Source organism: Globicephala melas, chromosome 8, assembly GCF_963455315.2.
Source record: "Globicephala melas chromosome 8, mGloMel1.2, whole genome shotgun sequence".
Classification (NCBI taxonomy): Eukaryota; Metazoa; Chordata; class Mammalia; order Artiodactyla; family Delphinidae; genus Globicephala; species Globicephala melas.
Window position 1 is genome coordinate 39,551,253 of NC_083321.1, and position 25,192 is coordinate 39,576,444.

Below are 25,192 nucleotides of genomic sequence, written 5' to 3' on the forward strand. Positions count from 1 at the left end.
ATACACTGTCTCATTTTACTCTGCCACTGTTTGTTTACACACACTATCTGTCATTTCATCCTCTTTAGAGGTGGTTCTCTGTAGACTGAGCCACAAGTTCCGATAGCCAGGTCATTCCCAACGGGGTCTATCCCTACTCAGAGTCCCCCAATCTTTAGTTTTACCCACATGTTCAAGTTATAATTTACCAATTATCTCTTATATACACAGCACTGTTACGAGCACAGAGAGAAGGATTTTTTAAAAGATGGACTATACTGTATTCTTCAAGAGCTAGTAATGTAGTTGGGATAATAATATTAGCATACACAGAAAGCAGAACAACCTAAGATGTTATATGTTATAGTACATCATTAGAGAAACAGAAAAGAGTGCTATTTAGAAGAGGAACCTACAGTGCTTTGTTGACAGCCATGATTCTGGAAAGTCTGATAGAAATATAGCTGGAGATAAGCCTAGGTTTGGAAAAACAAAGAGAAGGAGAAGAACTTTCAGTTGAGGGAATAATCCAAGCAGACACAGAAACAGTAAAGTACACAGACATTCACAAGGAAGTTCAGAATGAAAGAGTCACTTCTCAACTCTGTGTTCTCCACCAAGCCCAATACAAAGCTTTCCATATATTTATACTCAGTGAATATTTGTTGAATTGAATATGTTATAAAAATAGCTGGGTTCCATACTGTGGAGGGCCTTGAGAGTCAGGCTGAGGAATTTGGACTTTGCCACCAACTAAATAGGCATTAAACTTTAGTTGTTCAAGATTGACTTAGATTATGTATAGAGGTTAAAAATAATGGAAAAGCAGAAGTTAGGTTGGTCTTGGTGGTCTGTTAGTCTCTTTATTCCTCTGTTCTCTTTAATGTCCTTTCAGAGGGACTATTCAATGGCTGTCTTTTCATATTACATCATGGGAGAGCTGAGTAGGTGTTAGGAGGGTTTTCATTCAAGTCATTTTAAAAATATCTCTTTTCCTCCTGGGTATAATACTCATTTGCGTATGATTTCACTTTGTCTGCTGTGACTGTTCGATGCCTTACAGATCAGTCTTGTACTTTTGCCTCTCACTAGAGGAGAGTGATCTTTTTTAAATGATTTTGTTCAGTGGATATTTACCCTTAGACAGGATGTCCCAAATTAGGTCATGGTACCAGAGGGAAGAGATTGTGTAAGAACCCATCAATATTTGCGTTATACTGTAAACTGTTAAATTTAGGAGTAGGCTGTAACAAGTAATTCTGAACTAAAACTTAATATCCCAAGTCACAGCCCTAGAGAGAAGAATTTCATAAACAGTATATTCAGCCATTTAAAATTTTTACTAAAAATAAAAATTGCACCTTACTGGCTTATGTATATTTACTTTCATGGCAGAGAAATCACTTCATGCTTCTTCAATATACGCTGACTTTTCACTAGGAAGGTTGATCCTGCGTGAGGACAAAATGAAAAATGGTAAGAGCAGCTACTCCATGCTGCAGAGTCACAGAACTGCTGGTAGAGCAGAAAGGAAAAACAATTGTCAAATGTCCCTGAGACTTCCCTGCCCTATATTTATTATACAGTCAGTAATCCTAATTCTTTGTTATTCCAGTGAATCCTTTATAAAAAGCTGATCTATAAATTCTCAAGATAAGGGTTTCTTCTTCTTTTTTCTTTTTTTCTGGCTTGGACTGAGCAGCATAGTCTGGTTACAGGCCCCACAGGTGGGAACTGGGGAGGTGTGAGATGGTCTTTTTGATTGTGTCTTAATGCATATTCGATACATTTTAGTTCTATATCATAGGGACACTCTTGAAATATATATTTTAGCTTTGGGTCAGAAAAGAGGCTCCATTAAGTAGTAAATTGCACTCTCCAGCTAAGGGCTCATTTTATAACTATGCTGAAGGACAGGACTGTGCAGTATAGGGAGTATCACCCAGGTACGGGGAAAGACTAGAAAGGGAACAAATATGAGTTAAGCACCTGCTTGTTCTTGGTACTGGAATAGACATTCTACTACTTCTACTGCCATTACTACTGCTACTATTTCTAAAGGCAGCTACTGTTTAATGAGTGGGTACTGGGTTCCAGTCACTGCTGGGAAATTTATGTTCCCACTTAATCCTCACAAGGATCCAGACAAGCAGAAATTATTAGCTCTCTTTTATAAGGAGATGAAACTGTAGTTTAGAGAAGGGAAATAATTTACCCAAGGTTACTTAGGAAAGATCAAATCAAAATTCAAACCCACATCTGTCTGTCTACATAGTATCTGAGCCACACTGACTCCCATTTTTCTCCAAGATGAGCTGATTCAGTTGGTTGCCTTTGTTGAAGTAGTTTTTTCCTGTTGGTTTTCATTAAAAAGTAGAAAAATTTAATGAGAAATAGAAACCTGTGAAAGTTTTTTTTTTTCAATGTTTCAAACCACACAAATATTAAATACCTTTCAAATACTTTCACCAGATTCTCAGGGCAAAGAAGTTTTGATATACTACAAAATTGAGTTGATTACCCCAAATCCTTGTGCCCTCTCCTTCTAATACTGTGTATTTCCATATCCCTAACCTTAAAAAAATTAGTTTCTACTGCACCTGTGATCTGCGTCTCTCATTCTAGTAAAAGGCAGATTCCCTGGGACAAAGAAATGAAGAAGAAAGACCAACTAAATTAATTTTGTTAAGAGTTTTTAATCTAAGTCTGGATACCATTGAAACAATTCAGCTGACCATTTTAGAAATTTACTTTGATGGCAAGTGTGAAACTTTGGGAATAGTTACATTTGAGTTCATTGTGATTTTGCCATTTACTAACTATGAGATTTGGGCAATTTAACTTCTCTAACCTCAGACGTGGATTAGATGATCTTTAATATCCCTCTCATGTTAAAATTCTCTAATTCTATGAGCATGTTTTATCCATTTCATATTGACTCTATCGGGAAGGTCCCATCATATGCCTATTTGAATATATGCTTCAGTTGTATATATTTACACAAACCCGACAGCATTAGAATAGCTTTCAGATTTAATATTTCCAAAAAGCTCTGACATGCCTTATCATCTTTTCAGGATTTCCCCGGAAGTGGGAAGCCAGGATTTCAGATTTGTACAGTGTGGAAAGTCAATAAAAGAAGTAAGATTAGAACCAGTGATCTCTGACTTCCAAACAGCTGTGGGTACATTTTCCCATTAAAGCCATTTTTATTTTATAGAGTGTTCAAGTAAGGCAAAGTACTTAACAGAATATAAGAAATAAATGGGATTTATACAAAATCTGATTTCAGAAATTCCCAGGTTCTAATGCAACATGTAGACATCTGAATCTCACTCTAAAATTTTCACTGTCGAAGATGTCAAATGCTCTCTGCTATGACATTTGAGTACTTACCTTATGCCAGCTTATGCACCAGACCCTAGCAAAGCAGTTATGAATAAGACACAGCGTTGTTCCTGCCCTTTTAAGGTGCATAGTCTAGTGAAGAAGGTGGGCAGATACAATTGGCAATATGGATAAAATATAGTAAATGTAAGATAGAGGCAGGCACAGGGTGCTGTGGGAGCCTAAAATACTTAGCCCAACCTGACGAACTGGGTAAGACTGTCTGGGTAAGATGATCCCTGATATGAGTCAAAGAATGAGTTGAATGCAAGATGGAGAGGAAATTCCAGAAAAAGGGAAGGCATGGACTCCTAGTATAAAGCAACATGGTATATAGAGAACCAGAAGTAGTTCAGTATTATAAAGCAAAAAAATTTCAAGTAGAGTAGCTAGAGATGAAACTGGAGACATAGTAGAGAGCCAGGTCATGGAGAACCTTGAATACCATACTAAGGAGTTTGGACTTCATCTTTTGGGCATTAGGGAGCCACTGAAGACTTTAATATAGGAGTGCTCTGGTCAGAATGGCATTTGTGATGGATTACCCTGGCTGAAATTAGGAAGAGGTATTTAAGTAGAGACTGGGGACTCAAAATTGGGAATAAAAGTCAGCTAGAAGGCTGGTATTTAAAATAGTCCACCAGAGAGAATGAGGCCAAGGCAATTGATGAGCGATAAGGGTGGAAATGAGAGGTGGGATTTAGTAGTATCTTTGTTAACTAATCTGAGATTTGCTTCATCTTGGTTTGTGCTTCTTAATTTCGTGTAGTCTATGGTAGTATATTGAGTTGGATGAAGCTAGAAACTGCTGAGCAACATGAATTATTTAGTCTACCAGCTTTTCACCAGCCTCTGTATTCTCCAAGGGAATCTGCTTGAATCTGAGACTGGTTCTCCTGAAAACTTAAGGAGCCAGAACCTATTTTTGTCTTATTTCCTCCACAGTGGTCTCTGGTTCAAACTTAAATAATGCCTTTTTGCCTGGACTCAACAGCTTGTAAGCCCTCTCCTGTGCATACAAATAGCAAATAGATAATAAGTAGAGTATTTGATGTTCCGTGCTACTTTCAGGTCATTAAAATAAAGAATCACATAAGTTATCTCAGTTGCCCTAGGATCCTGTAGTTGAAATAAGATAAAGGGCTCTGTTGAGCTGTCTGTGTAAAGCAAATATAACTTGAGAATTAAAAAAAAAAAAAAAAAAAAAAGTAAACATGGGCACCAAAACTGCAAGCAGGAGACCCTTGAAAACACAGCCTGGTGCATCACTGGTTAGAATTTCCTTCATTTTGCAAAGCCACGAGCCACATGCATCAGCTCACCACAAAGTCATTAAGCCTTTTTAAGCTCAGATGAAAAACATGAACAAATACCACAAAAGGCTTTAGTATAGCCCCTTTGTTCACTCACATATGGCACTTTATAACTCCTGCGCCACTCTGGTCGTGGTGTTTGTTTAAGCTGCCTCCATCAGGCTGGTCCTGAAAGAACAAAAGACATCTTGAGCAATCCTAAGCAGGAAATGGGCTAATCTAAACATGGTTTGTGACACTTTAAGTAGAATAGAAAGGGGAGGGATTGATTAGTCATTAATGTCCAATTGGCTCCATATGGATGTTGCAATAATAAAGCCTTTTTTTCAGAGCAGTAGCAGAGTTATTGAATTAGAGGTTTATGTTTCCTCAGAGCTGACCTTAGGGAATTCCCTTTTGGTTCTTCTTGTTGATCTTTTAAAGAGAATGGAGTTTCCAATAGGAAAAAATAGAAGCCTTATCTACAATAGCACTTGCTCATAATCCTGCAACCAAGGAATGCATTAATTTAGCTTTGTTTTAATCCCTGCTGTAATTTCACTCCTTAGTGCTTTCTTTGCATGCTCTTGCATCTTTGGACCAATTAGATAGTGGCATGAACTTCATAACTGGTAATAGGCTCCTTTAATGTGCTTAACAGTACAGGGGAATGGCATCCTTACGGGGGAAGCAATATCCCAGCCAAGGAATGGTGGGCTTTGAGATTCAGAGTTATTTCATGTCACCGAATAGTGCCTGGGGTAGCTTTGGTGTAGGAGAAATGCACTAGACTTAAAGTCAGAAGACCTAGGTTCTAGGTCTGGCTTTGTTCCTTGTTAGCAATATACTAGCAGCCGGTTATTTCAGAGGCTGGTAACTCACCTTCTCTGAGCCTTGGTTTTCTCATCTATAAAGTGAAGTGAATATATTTACCCTCTTACCCATTTCAAAGGATTGTAAGGAGGATTGAGATAATGTATTTCCTGAAAGCACTTTGTAAATGTTATTGTAGGTAAAATTCCTTAGTACACTTGGTGTTTCTATTCTGGAAACTGATCTCTGGTCTAGACTAGTGAAAAACATAAACTGTTCTTTAAAATAATTACTTTGGTACTCTAATTAGTGAAATGTCTGTTTCCAAATTGTCCAGCGGAATTTTTTCTTTATTTGTACACTACATATGTTTATATCTTTATCTCTATCTATCTATGTATCATCTATCTATCGAATTTATTCAGTAAATTTCTTGGTATAGGTAAGTTCAATACTTGAGGTAAGTAGGGCATTTGAGGTAGGTAGGGATTAAAGAAGCTTAAAATGAAAATAGGGAAATGAAAATTTTCCTATGGCTTTCCCCTGCATTGGTCGAATGAAGAATTAACACTTTAATCAAAGTACCACAGGTTATTCATCTTTTGTTCCTGTACCTCTGGTTCCTTATTTTTCTTCTGAACCGACCTCTAGTTCAGAAGAACTATGCATCCATATTTTGCATTTGCTGTCTTTAAATCATGACACCCATCAGTAAATCATTCTTTGCTAACCTATCTAGCTAATCCTCTATAAAAGACACAGAGCTCAAACCATACTCTTCCACTGCTGGTATCCCTCCTTCTCTGAAGATGAACACATCAGTTCTCTAATGATAAAGGTTCTCGCTCAGCCATGGAATGTATTTTCCTGCCAAGTAAACCACTAGGATAGCCAAATCATCCATCTCTTTTATTTTCCAAGAAGAAATCAAATTTGAATTTCAAATAGCCTTCTTATAATGAAAGTAAGTTCACATTCTGGCAGTAAGTTGGAGTGCAAAGTTAGCAGAACTTCCATAATCATAGACAGACAGCTGTCAGCCATCCCTACAACATAGTGAATTAGACCTCTACAATATTAAGATACATTTGGTGGAATAAACTTGGTGAAAAAAATCCAACCTATGTCATATTAATAACTTCCTCCTTTCCTAATTTTTCATGTCTGCTTCTAATATTCCTTTATCTTCTACATTTTTGTTTCTGATGCACTCATGATCATTTTCTCTGTTAACTCAGATGTGTCATGTAACTCTTTCAAAATCCCACAGGAGAAAATTAATTATTCTGTTGATAGACTAAAGTAGTCTAAAATAGTGTGATTGTCAAGGACCCAATGGTGTATATTATATTTGTCTCTTTTTATTAGTAAGCAACCAATTGTAGCATTTTTTCCCCCTTTTAATAATTCTTTTTGCTAAATGACTCTTTTTTTTTTTTTTTTTGAGTTCACAATGGCCTGAATATGCCACACACTCAGGTTTACAGAGAAAAGAATCTTTCAGAAAAATATCACTTACATTTGTTTGTTTGGTTTTCTGTTTTACTTTGGTACTTTTGTTTTTACCTTTTTTGAACTAAGCACTGAAATAGTTTTATTGTGGATAGTATCCCATTGTATGTATATACCACAGTTTGTCCATTTTCCAGTTATTTTCAGCCTTTGGTTATTCTGAATAAAAGTGCTATTATATTCTGAAAAGTTCTCATTTGTTTTGGGTAAGTATTTAGGAATGGAATTGCAGGTCATCGATGAATGTATATTTTACTTTAAAAGAAACTGCCAAGCTGTTTTCCAAAATGGTTATGCCACTTTACACTTCTGCTATCAATATGTTTGAGTTCCAGTTGCTCCATATCCTTGCCAACATTTAGTGTTGTAATCCATTCTAGTGGGTGCAAAATGGTATGTGGCTTTAATTGCCTTTTCCCGATGACTAATGACATGGAATACCTTTTCATGTGCTCAATGGCCATAACTGTATCTTCTTCTGTAAAGTTTTTTTTATGAGTCTTTTTGCCTATTTTTAAATTAGATTGTTTACTTTTTGTTGTTGGTAAAAGTTCTTTATATATTCTTGATACAAGTCTTGTCAGACGTGTATTTTTCCCCAGTATGGGCCTTAACATTTCATTTTCTTAATAATCACTTTTGATAAGCGGAGTCTTAATTTTGATAAAGTTCAATTTATTATTTTTCTTGTATATTTAGTGCTTTATCTGCCATATCTAAGAATCTTTGCTTACTACAAGGTCACTAAAATATTCTCCAAGATATTCCTTGAGGAGTGTTATAATTTTTGTTTTTTGTTTTTTTTTTTTTATAATTTTTGTTTTTGTTTCAAATCATGATTCATCTCAATTAACTGTTGGGTGTAATGTGTGGTAAGAGGTCAAAGTTTACTTTTTTCCCCATATTTGTCCACTTTTCTAGCACTGTTTGTTGAAAAAAAAGATCATTTTTAACAGCTTAGGTCTTTATTGAAAATTGACCATATATGTGAGGAAGATTTAATTCTAGACTGTTTATTCTGTTCCACTGATCTATTTGTCTATTCTTTTTAAAAATTTTTATTGGCGTATAGTTGCTTTACAATGTTGTGTTAGTTTCTACTGTACAGCAAAGTGAATCAGCTATACGTATACATATATCCCCTCTTTTTTGGATTTCCTTCCCATTTAGGTCACCACAGAGTATTGAGTAGAGTTCCCTGTGCTATGCAGTAGGTTCTCATTAGTTATCTGTTTTATACATAGTGTATATGTGTATATATATATATATATATATCGATAGTGTATATATGTCAATCCCAATCTCCCAATTCATCCCACTCCCCCCCCTTCCCCCTTGGTAACCATACTTTTTTTCTCTATGTCCGTGTCTCTATTTCTGCTTTGTAAATACGATCGTGCATTCCAATTCTTTCAGATTCCACATATATGCGTTAATATAATACATTTGCTTATTCTTTTAACAATCCCACACTGTCTTTATTACTCTAGTTTTTACAATGTCACAAGGTATTTTTTACTGTAAGTCTTGAAATCAGGTAGTTTGAATCCTCCAACTTTCTTCAAGTTTGTTTTGGATGTTTTTACTGCTTTATTTTTAATATAGTTTTAAAAATCAATTTCTAAAAACAGTCTCTTGCAATTTTAATAGGATTGGGTTGAATCTATAGATAAATTTGGAAAGAATTGACATCTTAACAATATTGAGTCTTCAGATCCATGAACATGGTGTATTCCTCCATTTATTTAGGTTTACTTTATTGAACTCACAAATGTTATATATTGTTTTCAGTGTAGAGGTCTTGCACACTTTTTTGGTTAAATTTATTCCTAAGAATTTTATTTTCTGATGCTATTATGAATGTAAACTTAAGAAATTATTTTTTAAATCACTGCTAGTATATAGAAGTACAGTTGATTTTTATATTTTTATATTGTATATTGCAATAATGGTAAATTTACTTTTTAGTTCTAGTAATTATTTTGCAGATTTCTTAGGATTTTCTTTGTAAACAATTATATTATCTATGAATACACATAACATTACTTATTATTTTCCATTTTGCCTGCTTTTTATTTCTTTACCTGCAGAAGAATGTTGATTAATAGTGGTAAGAGTGGACATCCCTTGCCTTGCTCTTCATCTTGGAGGAAAGCATTCAGTAGTTCACTATTAAGTATGATATCCTACAGGTTTTCCTTAAAAGTTCTTTATCAGACTGAGGAAATTCCTATCTATTATTAGTTTCCTGAGAGTTTTTATCATGAATGGGTATTGCATTTTGTCAAAACCATCTTCTGAATCTATTGTGATGATCATGTTTTTTCCCCTTTGTTTTGTTAAATTACATTGCCTGATTTCAAATATTAAATTACTATTACATTTTAACTTAATTTATCCTGAGATAAATCATACTTGGTCATGTTTTATTATCCATTTTACATATTACTGGGTTTAATTTGCTAATATTTTATTAAGAATTTTTGCACTTATGTTCAAATCTCTGTCAGGGTTTGATGTTACTTCATAAAATGAATTTGGGAAGTATTCTTTCTTCCTCTACTTTCTTAGTTTGTGTAAGACTACTATTAGTTTTTCCTTAAATGTTTGGAAGAATTTACCAGTGAATCCATTTGAGATTGGAGTTTCCTTTGTGGGAAGGTTGTTGGCTATAAATTGAATTTCTTTATTAGCTATAGGAGTATTCAGACTTCTTATGTATTCTTGAGTGAATTTTAGCAGTTTGTGTCCTTCAAGGAATTTGTTCTTTTCATCTAAGTTGTCAAATTTATTGGAATTAAGTTATTCACAGTATTTGCTTTCTATCCTTTTAAAGTGAATAGTATCTATAGTGATATCCCCTCTTTCAATCCAAATATTGGTATTTTTGTTTTCCCTTTTTGTAGATCAGTCTCACTAGGGGTTTATCAATTTTATTGATCTTTTCAAATTACCAGTGTTTGGCTTTGTAAATTGTTTCCTATTCACTGATTTCTACTCTTTATCCATTCTGAAAATCTCCAATTTTAACTGGATTATTTAATTCATTTATATTTAATGTAATTATTAATTTTGATGGGATTAAGTCTTGCAATTTGCTATTTTTCTATTTGTTCCCTCAGTTTTTGGCTTTCTGTTATTACTTTTTTTCCTTTTGCTTAATTGAATCCTTTTTCTAAGCTACTATTATGAAAACTTTTTTCTTTTTTTTTTTAGGGCAGTTTAAGTTTCACAGTAAAACTGAGGGAAAGATAGAGATTTCCCATATACTCCCTGCCTTCACACATGCATAGCCTCTTTCATCATCAACATCCCACCAGAGTGGTACACTTGTTATAACTGATGAACCTATGTTGACACATCATAACCACTCCAAATCCATCGTTTATATTAGCGTTCATTCTTGATGTTGTACATTCCTTGGGTTTGGACAAATGTAGAACATGTATCTATCATTATGGTATACAGAGTATTTTCATTGCCCCCAAAATCCTCTGTGTTCACCTATTCATCTCTCCCTCCCCTTTACAACCACTGATCTTTTTACTGTTTCCTTCTGAATCCTCTTTTTAGTCTTCCATTTGAATTACTCTACTGGTGTTTTAGCTATACCTCTTTGTATTTTTTTAAAAATTGTTTTTTCTAGATTCACTGTTCATTCTTAATTTGAATATCCTTACAGTTAAAATTATACTACTACTCAAGCAACATTTAATATTTACTACCTTTGTCCTTTGTGCCAGCCATTTTTCTCATGTGTTTTACCTCTTCATATATTATAAATCCCACGATGCAATGTTGTATTTTGTATTAAATAGTACCTTGTCTTTTAAAAACATTAAACAATCAGCCGTTTATTATGAAATCCAGAGAAGAAGAAAAATTTCTTAATTTAGTCACATATTTATCATTTTCAGTGCTCTTCTTTTCTTCCTATATATCTAAGTTTCCATCAGATGTTATTTCTCTTCATCTTGAATAATTTCCTTGAATGTCTCTTTTGGTCTGGGTCTGCAGGTAATGCATTCTCTCAGCTTTTGTCTGAAAGTGTATTTTACATTCATTTTTGAAGCATATGTTCATTGGATAAGACTACGTTGATTTTTTTTCTTTTAGCAGTCTAATGATATTCCATAGGCTTCCAGTCTTCATTGTTTCTAATAATAATCAGCCATAATTTGCATTATTGTTTCATTGTATATATTATGTGTCCTTTTTCTCTGGCATTTTCCCTTTGTCTTTGGTTTTCAGCAGTTTGACTAGTGTTTAGGTATGGTTTTCTTTGTATTTATCCTGCCTGCATTTGTCCGAATGTCTTGAACCTATAAGGTGATTTTTCTCGCCAGATTCGGGTAATTTTCAGCCCGTGTTTCTTCAAGTAGTTTTCAGTCATGATTCTCTCTCCTCTCTTTCTAGAACTCCAGTTACACTTAGGACAGTATATCGTTTTACGTATTGCAAAGTCTCTGCCTACTTTTTCAGCTTTTTTTCTTTCTGTTTTTGAGACTAGCTAATTTCTTTTGATGTATTTTTAAGGTCACTGACCCTTTATTCTGCACTTGAAAATGCTATGAAGTCCATTCAGTGTATTTTCATCTCAAATACGTCTTTCAGTTCTAGAATTTCCCTGTTTCATTTTATAGTTTCATTTCTCTGCTGAGTTCCCCCATTTATGCATTAATTATGATATTATTTTCCTTTATATCCTTGAACATATTTTTAATGGCTACTTTAAAGTCCTTGTTTGCTAATTACACTGTTTGAGCCATTGCAGTTTCTTTCTGTTGATATTTTTTTTCGGGGGGGGGTGTCTCTGGGTCACATTTTCCTGGTTGTTTGCACAACTAATGTTTTTTTTTATTATACACTGTACAGTGTGGATTATAAATTGTAGAGACTCTGGCTTCTATTATCTTCCTCTGTTAAGAATGTTTATTTTTGTGCTAGGAGGCAGTTAAAATACTTGCTGGTCACATTGAACTTGTGGAGGCTTAGTTTTGCACTGTTAGGTAGTGACTGTTTGAGTTTTGTCTTCAGTCCTAAGATGAATCCTTAGTCTTAGCATACAGTCTTTATTCCTAAAGAGTGGTCCCTCTGGGGTTTCAGTGGAAAGCCTGAAGTTTTCATGAATACTTTCTAACTTTGTAGGATTCAAATCCAAATTCTGTTTCCCTTGCAGTGGGCATCAGCTGAAATTTCTGCTCAGAGTTTTCAGATATACAGCCCTGGTTTCCACCAGAATCATTGATGTCATCCCTATACATGTGAAGTTCAGGTGTCAGGCACTCAGAAGCCTCAAACTGTCTCTTCTGATACATTAGGCCAAGTAAGACTGACTTTCTGTTTGCATTCTAGCCACTCCATGCTACTCAGACTGGGGAGTGTCTTCATGGAAAAACTATGAAAACAGGGGGTTTACTCAGTGACATTTCTTCCTTTCTAAGATTGAATCCTCTCCAGTTTCTTCTTAATTTTGGTAGATCTCAAGTACCTTCAACTGGTTTGTTTTTCATATTTTTTCCAGCAGTTATAATTATTATCTGTTTGAAAGTTAGTCTGATATACGTTATTCTGCCATTACCAGAACTGGATCCCAGAAGAGAATCTTTTGTGCTATATTTTACTTATATTACATTCATTCTGTCTGACAAAATGTAAGTTTTAATGGGCCTGTGAGGAGGTATTTATTCACCTTATTTTTCTGTATTCTTTATTGCCAATTCACTGGTAATCATTGAGACTATTCAGTGGTAATTTCTCATTTAGCTTCCATTTTGATCTCTTGTAGAACACATTTGTTCTTGTCACTACCCTGCTTTTTTATAATAAAAACCTTAAAGACTTCTTGGCTTTGAAGTCAAGGTACTTAGCAATCTTGCCCCTACTTACTTTACGAATTTAATCTCTTGGTATTCCCCTGTTTTTTTTAAAAAAACTCAAGCCATAGCCAGATTCTTTTTATTCCCTAAAACCCTCTGTGCTTTTGTTATAACTCTGTGCCTTTATATTCACACATTCTCCAACCTAGAATGCTTTAACACTCATACCTGCTGGTAAGTTCTTACTCTTCCTTTAAGATACTGCTCAAGCAGTACTTCCTCTCTGAAGCTTCCGTGTTATTCATATCTGTCCATTCCAACAACATTAATAGCTTCCCTTCTCTGCTTTCATAGTACCTTGAAATTACCCATGTTAGCACTTACACTGTTTTGTAATTTTCTGTTTATGCATCTGTTTCCCACACTGGACCAAATTCCTTAAAAACAAGTCACATGTGTTATTTATCTTTGTATACTCCATCACAATGCTGGGTACGTCTGAAATTTGTCAGAAGTGTTTGCTGAATTGATGCATAAATAAATGATTCCTAAGCACATTATAGAATTTGCTAGAGTTCCTCCTTAGGGAGAACTTTATATATGCACAAATCCACACAAAACGCTTACTCATTCACTCACATAACCCTTGGCATTTACCCAGAAAGGGGGCCTCTCTAGGATTAGTTCAGGACCATTGCCATAGGCTATGATGGTTAAACTGGCCGCCTTTCCAGCCCACCTGGAAAAACTCAGCTTTCTGTATTCTCTTTCAATCGTCTGAATCACAGATCCCTAAGAAAGTTTTTGCCTTGGCAGTTTCTGTTTTTTCCTCATAGACTATCTTTTTTCATCTAACTGAAAGTTTGCCTTTACACAGACTGTGATATGGGAGATGAAGGATGAATTAAACTCAGGGAAATAGAGAGAGCAGGAATTCCTGGAGTAAAGGGGACCAGTGCTTTCCCTTGTTGCCTAGTGTGGTACTGTTGACCTTCCGTTATTTAGGAATGGTGTTGCTGGTAATTAAAGACTCTTAGGCCAGCTGGAAAGCAGTAGTCTCCAAGTACATAGCTGTAGGTCTAGGCTTCTTCCAACTGCTTTCCATGAGAAGACATATTATGAACATTGAACTCACAAATGATTCCTCTGCTATCAAAAGTAAAAGAATCTGCCTCTTAGAATTATGAGCAATTCTCTAGGGTAACTCTGGATTCTGACACAGAGCATTGGCTACTTTAGAATGAATTGCCTCCCCCCCACCGCCCCTTTTTAACTTGATGTTATTTCTGAAAATAAATGAGCAGCATGAAGTCACATTTGATATGTAGATTCTTAAGTTAATTATAGCAGAAAGTCAATTTTAGGCTTCAAATATTCAGATTAATAGCATACCTTTTAAAAATAATTCTATATTATTATATAGAGTTTTCCTTATCTGTTTAAAAGGGATTTCCTAAAATACAATCTCTTTTTAAATTTCTGAGTTTATACACATATATACAGGCATATGTATTTTTATTGCTATAACAATAATTCCCTCACCAGTTTGTTTCATGAAGCAGTTTTGGGAAGTTAAGGGACACTTTCTAAATATTCTTTTGATGTTAGGGCCCCTTTATATTTTCTTAAAATTCTGCCTCTGCTCATATATCAGATCCAATTTAAAAGTAGCTTCAAAACTTTTGATCTCTCTGGATAAGTCTCTTCTTCTTCCTAAATCTTGGTTCATTAATACAACATTTCTAGTTTTAACTTGGAATGTCCCATTCATTTTGCAGTTGACGCTGCTTGGGAGAGAGAAAAGGAGACAAGAAAAAAAAGATGTGCATACACCCTGGTGTTTTCTATTTTCCCTTAATTCACATTTTTATACTATGTACTGTGCTTGAATTTCTCAATTTCTGGGTGTATTTCTTGTGAGAATAGAGATCTGCTGTGTAATTAATTCAGTGTCAGTCAGTGTCATGTAAATAATATGTACTATGGGAGGACAGACAAGGTCAGTGTAGGACAGTTGGTAGGGTGGGACCTGAACTCTATACCTTGGAGAGGGTGGAATTTAGTCAGGTAGAAGTGAGTAGGAAGGATATGTTAAGACTACAGTATGGAATGAGAGGGAGAGAGATTGGGTTAGGTTTGGACATGTCTGGGAGTATCAGTTGGTATGGAGTAGAAGATCTACTAAAACCAGAGTCTAAAAATCTACGATGATCAGTCTGTAGATTAAAACTGCCTGTTAACAATGAAATACATCTTGTAAGTGAATAAATAAATGGAAGCTGGCTATTTGGTGTTGCTAGAGGTGAAGAAAAGCTCTGACAGTAAAAGCAGATCTCAAATGTTAATCACCTGTAGCAAAGTAGTTAACTTAGAATAATATTGAAATGTTTTTGCATCTGACAGTCTCCACAAGCCTGTCTCCTTTTATATGTATGCATGCAAGTATATAAATTGCTGAATTCATGTCAGTTGTAAAGTAATGGCACTGAGGGCATCATAAATTACTACGGTGATCCTCAGGAGAAGACACTGTCGTATCTGAATGAGTGTTTCACTTCCAGAGTAATGTATGCCTTCGTCTGGCCCAGCAGTCAGCATATTGCCCTGTGTTGATGGATATTGTCAGCTGGAAGCTACACTACATTTCACTGCACAATAAACATGGCTGTCAAACCCATATAAAGTGAAATCAATTTATCCTGTATGGTCAGTGCATTTTAAATGAAATTAATGTACTGTGGGTATGGTGGCGAAAAGGTAGCATATTAGTTATGCATCTTGGGATCTGAGACTTTTCATGTAAGGGATCATTCTGTCTAGTCAGGCTAAAAGAAAGGCTGTTTATAAAATATTTTATTTTGCATGGTCTTCAGAAAGGGGCCCCTCTGCCCTTCTTCATGTTTAGAAAAGAATTGACAGTATTAGCCAGTTCAGCACTTTTATTCTGTCTTTTGTTTGCAATAAATGATGACCATATTTGCCAAATAATAGTGCACTTTAATGTTCTAATTTATTCCTAGCTCTGACACAAACAAATTTCTACTTCATCAAGGTAGCTAGAAATAGAGTAGAAGGGCAGAGATGGATTGGATCATGTTGTTCCTGTATAATCACTCCACTGAGCTGAAAGGATTTACTTTTTCCAAAATGTAGAGATGTAGGTTTTAATGCATATTTTGCTTCTAAACTTTTGGGAGTAGGCTTTCCTGTTTATGCAGTAGAAGCCCTGGCTGAGGCCATCAGTCCAACTTTGCATTTAACTATAGGGGTTCTCAATCTATAGGGAGATATATAGTAGTTGCCGCCTGTAAAGCACCCATCAGTGTATCATGCTGGTAGGGGGTATGAAAGCAAGCAAGAGTTATGTTCATTCATTGATTCATTTATTCAACCATTCATTAACTGAATGTATTTTACTAACTGAAACTCTGGATGCCATGTGCTTTATTGGAACCTAGGGATACAGCAGTGAAGGAGAGCCAGTTCCTGCCATATCCTCAAGAAGGTTTCAATCTAGTAGGTTACTATGGTCACTTCTTTGGAAACTATAAAATATCAGGAATTTAGACTTAGTTTCATAGGGGATGTTAAAGGACTATGCTCACACAGCAGAAAAATATATCAGGACCCTTGAAATGACTGCCTTTAGTCTACTAGTTTTGCATATGAGTTGAAAACTGAACAGTCCTTTACTTAATAAGTATTTGAGTATCTATTACATGGAAAATCCTGGGGATACAAAAATGAGTGCAACATAAACACTAACTTTAGGGGTCTCATATTCCTGGGGATGGAATGGAAATATTAGAGAGAGATAGCCACATAAGCAAGTAATTTCTTTGGAGCATGTAACATTAAAAGAAAGAGGAATGAATGCATCCTGGGAGACATCATTGCAAATGCCCTTCCTTTGGCTTGAATTACCCTTCCCATCGTCTTTACTACCGCCCCCATTCACATGCTAATTCCTATTCATCCTCCAAGACTCAGCTTAGATGTCACCTCTCCTAGGAGGCAATAGCTCACTGTCCCGTCTGCTGGCACCCTCTTGATGCCCTGTTTACTTCAATATTAGAGCACTTACCATACACTCTGTTACAATTGTCTGTTTGGGGTCTGTCTCCTCCCTGAATTGTGAGCTCCTTTAAAAGCAGGTGCTGTTTTATTCACTTTTGTATACCTAGCACCTGGCATAAAGCCTAACTCATAGTAATTGCTCAGTTAATAGTTATCACTGAATTACTAATTAATTCATGCAACACACAACATTTGAATAGGCCTTAAAGAATGAGTGGGATTTAGCATGAAGAAGTAGGAGAAGGGGCTTCCAGGCAGTGAGGGGAGCACTGGCCAAGGCACAGTACTGTGAAAGAGAGTGCCATTGGGGGTAAGAGATAGTTTGAAGTGGCTACAATGTTTGGCAAATGAGGCTAAAATGATAGGTAAGAGCCTGCTTTGAAGGGAGAAATCAGGCAGGAAAGGTTACCTGGAATTGATTGTGGTAAAAATGTACTAGGTATATAAAAACATGCAAAATTAATTCTGCCCAGTGTGTCTTTGAGGCCTACCTCAGAAGAGCCTGTAGAACTGTCATCTAAAACTGTCTTCTGCTTCCAAGAGTTCATTTAAAAAGAAGAGAAGGGCCTAGGGAAAACAGCTGAACCAGGTGGCCAGCTATGTTAACAGTCTCCAGATAATAATGCTTTGCACCCATCTTGTTCTTCCTGCCCTGACATTACAGGAAGTAAAGCAATGAATGGCTCTGCAGCTAAACTACAGCAGTATTATTGTTGGCCAACAGGAGGTGCCACTGTGGCTGAAGCACGAGTCTACAGGGATGCCCGTGGCCGGGCCAGCAGTGAGCCACACATCAAGCGACCAATGAATGCATTCATGGTTTGGGCCAAGGATGAGAGGAGGAAAATCCTTCAGGCCTTTCCTGACATGCATAACTCCAACATTAGCAAAATCTTAGGTGAGTGCAGCCGCTGATGCTGATCTTCTAACGAGTGGAAAGAAGGGGCCTAATGTGACACCTAAGGGAGACTGTGGTTTGCGGAAGTTAGGTGGAGCTCAGCAAGCTGCCCCAGGAGACTGTCTTCATCTCTGCATTTCCCACCCTGCACCGGAGCCTTTAGGTTTAGGAGTTAGTACATCCACCAGGTGCCAGGGCAGGACTGACTAAACACTGTTTTAGAGACAAAACTGTCTATTGTATGTGTTAATAGGACAACTCTGAGAGGTCACTGCAAAATAAGAATCATGAAGACAAGCTTTATCTCCTTTTCTTAATTCAGTCTTTTAAAATTCGTAAGTTGCTGTGAAACGCTGGGAACACTCATAGACCCTACGGTTTTCTGCTTTAGAATTCTTGGGCTCATATGTCCCTCTGAAAGAACTCACCAAGGGCTAGGGGTGAGCCCCCAAATAGTGTGAAATTTATGGAGTGTAGAACAGTGCCTCTAATGATAACTTTAAAACTTGTAAAATAAAACTACATTTACTTTAATAAGATATGACTAGTTCAAATTTCATAGCAGTGAGTTGAACACAGAGACCACAGGGCAGAGGCCCATTTTGTGGTAACTTGCCAGAGTGATTCTCCCGTTTCTCCGGATTAAACTCAAGCCTTGTTCTATTAGTGTAAAGCTTGCCTAGTGCAGATTATACAGTTTGGAACTATTGTGCTTAACATATTGAACGTATTTTATTCAACATGCAGCATTACAGTCAACATGTTTCCTCTTTAAAAAGAAAAAACACAGAAGGCACTGTTCTATTTAAGCTGTCATGATGTGACAAAATCTCAAAGGCAGCCGTTTAAGAAGCCGAAAAACATTAGAGACTTAAACTGTGGTTTTCATTTTTTAAATGTTTTGTTCAAAAGCAATAAATATTTAACCTGAGTAAATATCAGTGATCTGGACATATACAAATACACATGTTTTATCACTGTATAAATAATTTAACTTGATTCTGAGACATTTTGAGGCAGCGACCCCTAAGAAAATTTTGAAGATACGTAAGATCAAATAGTGTTGAAATGTTAAAATACAAGTTTTTCCTTTTTTTCTTTTTGACTTCTGAATTTCAAGATGGATACTAACTGTCATTACAGTTAAGTGGGGTTTTATTTTTAGAGTTTCAGAGATACACATAGGGGCATTATTCTTATAAATTTAAATACCTTTCAAACCAAAATGGTCCTAATATATATATTAAAATTTTTTCTAATTAATAGACACTCAAAAGAAAATCATTATTTCCCTGTCCCTAAATTTCGATATCTAACTTGGAAATTTTCCCCTTTTTGGCCATTTTATTAGCAGTATGAGTAAGCTCTCCAATGGGCACAGAACCTCTCTGTTTCCATTTTGGCATCTGTGGGGAATCTATATTATTGGTGTGCATTCGTGAAAAAAATTAAGAGTATAGTAAGTATATTCATTAAAATGTAAACTTTTAAGCACAAGAATTTTAAGAGCACCAAAAACCTTAACTGGGACTCTAAGCTGCTGGGAGCCAGCCGAACACAGAGAAGCCTGTCCGTGTAGACTCTCTACACAACTTTTGCACAACAATCAGGAGAAACAGGAATGGATGTGCTATTAAAACAGACCAGGATATTGCTGGCTGCATAGAATATTTGTACAACTTTTCCATTTGTTTATGTATGAAAAATCTCCACTGAAGAATAGCTGACATCCAGTCAGCACAGCTGTTACCGCTTTATTCACCAGCGAGACACAAAAATGCAATTTGATACACGTAAAAAAACACATCCCTTCTTCGTCAAGTGTTTAGATAATTCTTTATAAACAATATTAGAGAAGTGAATACTTTTCCTTCTTCCTGTATAAACCATATTAAAAATTTTTGTACTTTCATTGATATGGCTTTGAATGAATGTTTATAGTACTTGAAAATGGTATATATGTATATATATATGTATATATATATACATATATATATACATATATATATATAATTCCACTGTACCTTCCGGTTCTAAAGCTATAACTTCTTAAGTAGAGTGTAGACTTTTAATTACCCTAGGCCAGGGGATACAGTGTGCATCTTAGGTTTTTATATTTGGAAGAATATCAACATCTAACATCTTATCAAAGGACAGCTTCACTAAAGATGCTTGGAGTGTGGGAGATGTTTGAATTTCTGGAACCAAGAGAGTTTTTCCTGAGAATTCTGTCATACTCCAAAGTATACTTAGGAAGTCTAGGTTTTTAACCCTAGGCAGATGGATGGGGAAACAACCTTGGTGTAGGAGACGATCTTAAGAAGCAAAGACGTGTTTTAAAACAATATACTTATGGTAGCATCAGCTTTAAGTTATTGAGGGAAATAATATAATAAATGTATCACATCCAAATTATTCTTTGCTCTATAGTCTAAAACACTAGTTGTGTGGCTCGATGGTAGGTGGTAATAGGAGCTACCCAGAGCACAGGTGAATGAAGTGGTGGGAAGGTATATCTAGTTATTTGCCAGGAGTATGTTGTATGTTGCCTTGACCACTTGGGTACTTAAGGCTATTTTTGTGTCTAGGGTCTCGCTGGAAATCCATGTCCAACCAAGAGAAGCAACCTTATTATGAGGAGCAGGCCCGGCTAAGCAAGATCCACTTAGAGAAGTACCCGAACTATAAATACAAACCTCGACCGAAACGCACCTGCATTGTTGATGGCAAAAAGCTCCGGATTGGGGAGTATAAGCAACTGATGAGATCTCGGAGACAGGAGATGAGGCAGTTCTTTACCGTGGGGTAAGTGTTCCTGCATTTAACCACCTGGGCTTTCCCGCGGTAAGAAACCACAGGATGGCTACTGGCAGTGTTTGGGGGAAGGAGATTAGGGAAGGGAAGAGGTTGTGACATACCGAAGGGGCCTGTCACAAGCGCACAGCCTTGCAGCATGGCTTCTGCTCAAATCAAAACAAACAGGCAACAGATCACTCCCAACTGATAACCCCTTTCATTGTCTCTCAAAGTAATCTAGGATGTCCAGTGCCCACACACAAAGTTTCTGGTAGTTTATTTAAGCAGACACACAGGGAGAAAAAAAGAGTAAAAACTAACCTTAAGAAATCCCCAGAAGCTTTCTAGCTTCTCTGGGTGGTGCTTCTGACTCTAATCACAATAGTCTGCTTTTGTTGTGGGATTTACCACAAGATAATTGGCCTTGACATTGGTTAGAGGACCTCATTTTTGGCATAAGATCCAGAACTCCTGTTGCAGTAAATTATTCTGTGGTAGAAGCAGTAACAATGTGGATTTTCTTGCTTAAATCAGAAACTAGACATGTTTTTGATATCTTCAAGTCTGATTTCATGTCATTTTGTTTAAAAATTAGGTAATAGATTTCTGGTATAAATTTCCACTTGGCTGACTGGCTGTCTGCACTCGAAAGAGGCCTCTTGTAACCACAGTGGTCAGCAGAGCGGGGTGCAGATGTCTGTAGGTTCCAGCACACTCAGACCTAGCAGCACAGGGGTGGCAAACCAGAGGGCCGTCTGGAGGCAGTGGCCTGAGGCAGCTGGCATCAGACTGGGGAGACACTTGGGAAAGGGCTTGAGAGAGAGAAGTGGAGGAAGCAAAAAGGAAGCTGTGTTCACTGTTAACTGGAAGGGGAATTGAGGAGCTGTGCTGTGCCAGGGAAACAAGAAAGCTTCACTTGGAGGTGAAGAAAAGAGATGCCTTAAAGGAGGAGTAAAGAACCATTTATTTTTAAGGACACTCAGAAAATAACCTCATGAAACACAAGGCTGGTTTCAGAAGCATGTGTTTAAAAACATACAACTAATTTGGAAAAGTAAATAGTCAGAATACAAAAAAAAAAAGAAGGCCAATGAGAGCAGTCTGGGTCACTATACAATACACTAGAGTGTTCTGGGGAGGAGCATCGGCTTCTGCGTTTGACCACTGAGTTTGAGACGCTGTGCGACCTATTTGGGCAAGTTATTTAACTTTTCTAAGCTTCTGTTTTCTCATGTGTGAAGTGAAACGAATAATAGTACCTATCTCTAACGATTGTTGAGAGGATTCAATGAGGCAGTGCTTTTAAAAGTACTTTGTATAATGCTTAGTACAATATCAATAAAGGTGAATTCCTGTCATTATTATTACTATTAAATATGGATTTGCTATCAGAGTAAAACTATATTTTATATCACACTAGATAATCAATGAATTTCTTTACACTATGGCAGAACCTTTTCGAGGTAAAGTGAGGCTTAAATCACTTTGTTATTTGAGGATCCCAGTGTATTAACAGCTGAAGACATGCCAAAATAAGATATCAAATTCTTCTGTGTTACAAATGTTTGCATTTTAAAAAGTAATGCCTTTAACACCAAAAGTACAATACAATATAATTGGGCTACTCACATGTTAATTAGAGAATTTATTAAATATACCAAGTCACAGTGTACTCTAGGAAGTATAGTTGTAGGTAACAAAATATAAATTTAAGACTGTGTAATGTCTTCTTTTAATCCTGTTAGTCTATCTCTGAAAAGGTATATAGTCTCTTTTGTGCGGAGAATCAAAAGTCTAAATTTGAGATGTTTTGTCATTCCCACCCTTCTCTCAGTCATGTCCCCTGTGTTGCATAGTGGGTCTCTTTTGCCATGGTCTGGAAGATTATCAAAGGTACCATTTTAGTTCCCTGATACTTATTTGAAAATATGAGATGCAGGAATTCTATTTAATTTAGTCCTCTTTACCAAAGGGAACATTGATACCAGCTCTGGACCGAAATACCTCAACACATAACAATGCATGTAAAATGAAACTCTAAAACAACTCAATAGCGTCTACCACTTATTGAATGCCTACTGTATACGAGGTGTTTTAGGTATACAAAGTATATAATCCTCTAAATAAGATAAAGAAATGGAAGCTTCAAGAGGTCCTATGGCTACTGAAAGGGGAGCAAGAGCAAAGGATTAAATCAGGTCTCTGCCTCTGTCATGCCAAATGACTGAGGAATTGTCTTCACAACATTGCTTCAAAATATGCCTCAGAGTCCTATTCTGCACAGTTGTGAGTATGACTGTGCCATTTGAGGAAGAGCTCCTAGAACCTAGAGAAAATAAGGTCTTTTGGTGTGGTATACAGTAGCATAAAAGGAGCTTGGAAATTTAGAGACTGAGGATTCTGATGGCGTAGAGGTCCTTTGTGGAAGGCTCATTTTAGACTGTGGAATAGGGCTATGGATGTGCAGGCAATGGCCAGAATATCTTACTCTTAAATCTCCAGTGCTCAGTATTCTCCTCTGCCCAGTTTTGATAATACTTGCTACATAAAGCCAGGTATTATTTCCACTGAAGGATTCGTATTTTCTTTTAAGTAGTTGTATTTGATAGATTATTAGCTCCCTGGGATTCATCTTTGCAAACTGATCTTCATTAGATACGAGGTTATTTACAAGAGGGAAAGACAAACAAGAAATTCAAAGATTGCTATTGACTTCTTGAGGGAATGGGGGTGAGATCAATTTTTATAGCTGATTTTGAAAAGACGTGCATAACTTTCAAGCCAATAAAATTACATATATTGCTCAACACTGTCATACATTTTACTGATGATACAACTGGAAATTCAGTGAGTTAGGTTTTTTTTTTTAATTAGCTATTATGAAATGAATTTATCAGTATATGAAATGGAGTAATATTAGCTCTAACCTTGGATTTAACCCCTTCAATTGATAGGTTAAGTATCAGAGTTCTGTAATAATCCTGATAGGAGTACTATTAATGTTAAGATGATACTTATTAGGGTACATATAGCTACAACATTGTCTTTTCCCAAAGAACTATGGCCAAATGTAATGTATTTCCAATTTATTTAAAGCATATTCAGTAATTTACGTGTGAGCTAATAGAGAATTATGCAGATACTAAAAACTATTAAAATTTGGGGCTACTTTTTAAGTAACAATAATGGTAAATTATTGAATACTTACTTATGCTGAGTGAATTATACAGATTATTGCAGATACAACAAACTTATAAGATAGGCACTATCATCTTCTCTATGAGGTTGAAAAACACAATATTCAGAGATGTTAAATAATTTGTCCAAGTCCACACAGCTAGTAAATAGCAGAGCTGAGATTTAGACCAGGCTTACGTGAAACATATTTCCTTTTCACCCTTACACATACCTCTCAATTAGAGCCTACAAATTTCTTAGAGGCTGTATAGTGTAGTGGTTAAGAATGTCAATTCTGGAGCCAGTCTGTTCTGGCTCAAATACTGGCTCTGCTTCTTCCTGGCTCTAGGAACTAGTGCATAGCAATTCTTATTCCTCTGAACTCTCCACTTGCCCTTGGGAAACTTATTTAAACTCTGTGTACCTCAGTTTCCTCATATGTAAAATGGGGATGACAGTAATACCTACAACATCAGACCTTTCTGAAGATTGAATAACTTAATGTATCTAAAGTGCTTGGAACAATGTCTGGCATATAGTAAGCCCCAAATTAGAGTAAATATTATTATCCTAGAGAAATGATGTTATGTGTCAGGTATATATTTCATATTATAAAGAATTATGTTCTCCTGCATTGTGGTGTAAGTGATTTGAACATTTGCCATTTTGATCTTAATCTCAAAGAGGTTGAATAAAACCTATAAGATACTTACAAATTTAACTGAGTAGCATAGACTAGACATGCTATTTTTAGCATTGTCCTGTAGAGAAAGCCAGATTAGAATCTCTAATAGGTAATGTAAAAAGATGTGCAATTTATAGGTTTAATCTCCTAATGAAGCAAACTTCATTGCCTTCATTTATAGATACTGTAAAGGATCAGCAAACAGGAGCTTTGACAACATAAATAAATAGTTCCATTGCAATTGGCAAAGCTAGACTATACTCCAGGACTCTTCTTGTGATTTGGAAACCATGCAACAATGCTGGACTCTATCAGGAACAGCTCAAACTCTTTACTTGGGCTGGGAGGGAGGGTTCTTAGCCATCTCTACTCATATCAGCTGCATGCGTGTACTTTTACAAATATCTACAACTTTTGTTTTGATGTGCACATTCATTATTTGTAAAGTCCAATGCTTGCCAGCTATCCCTGTTTGTGAAATCTGCAGTGTTTGAATTTTGACTTTGCAATTGATCTGTAAAGGAAGGAAAAATGCTTTTTAGGAAAGTAACTTCCGATAGACAAAGCTTGAGCCTGCTGGCCAGATTTTCCATTTTGTTAATTGATTAGTCAGTCAGTTGGTAAGGGCCTATTTGAAACCAGCTGTGTGCCTAGTACTGTACTAAATTAATATAGTACATGAGGTATTAATTCTGTACACAGTGAGCTTTCAGAGAATGCTATAGTCAGAGAATCCAGACATATACATGAATAGGTT

At 36.2% G+C, this 25,192-nt stretch overlaps 1 protein-coding gene across 1 annotated transcript in view; it reads left to right on the forward strand.

Annotated features, from left to right (window-relative positions):
- Positions 1-25,192, forward strand: part of SOX6 (SRY-box transcription factor 6) — a 397,267-nt gene that overhangs the window by 367,028 nt on the left and 5,047 nt on the right. The window contains exons 14-15 of the mRNA XM_060303470.1: positions 17,544-17,777; positions 20,366-20,582. Coding sequence (XP_060159453.1) covers positions 17,544-17,777; positions 20,366-20,582 — 451 coding nt within the window. The remainder of the gene's footprint in view (positions 1-17,543; positions 17,778-20,365; positions 20,583-25,192) is intronic.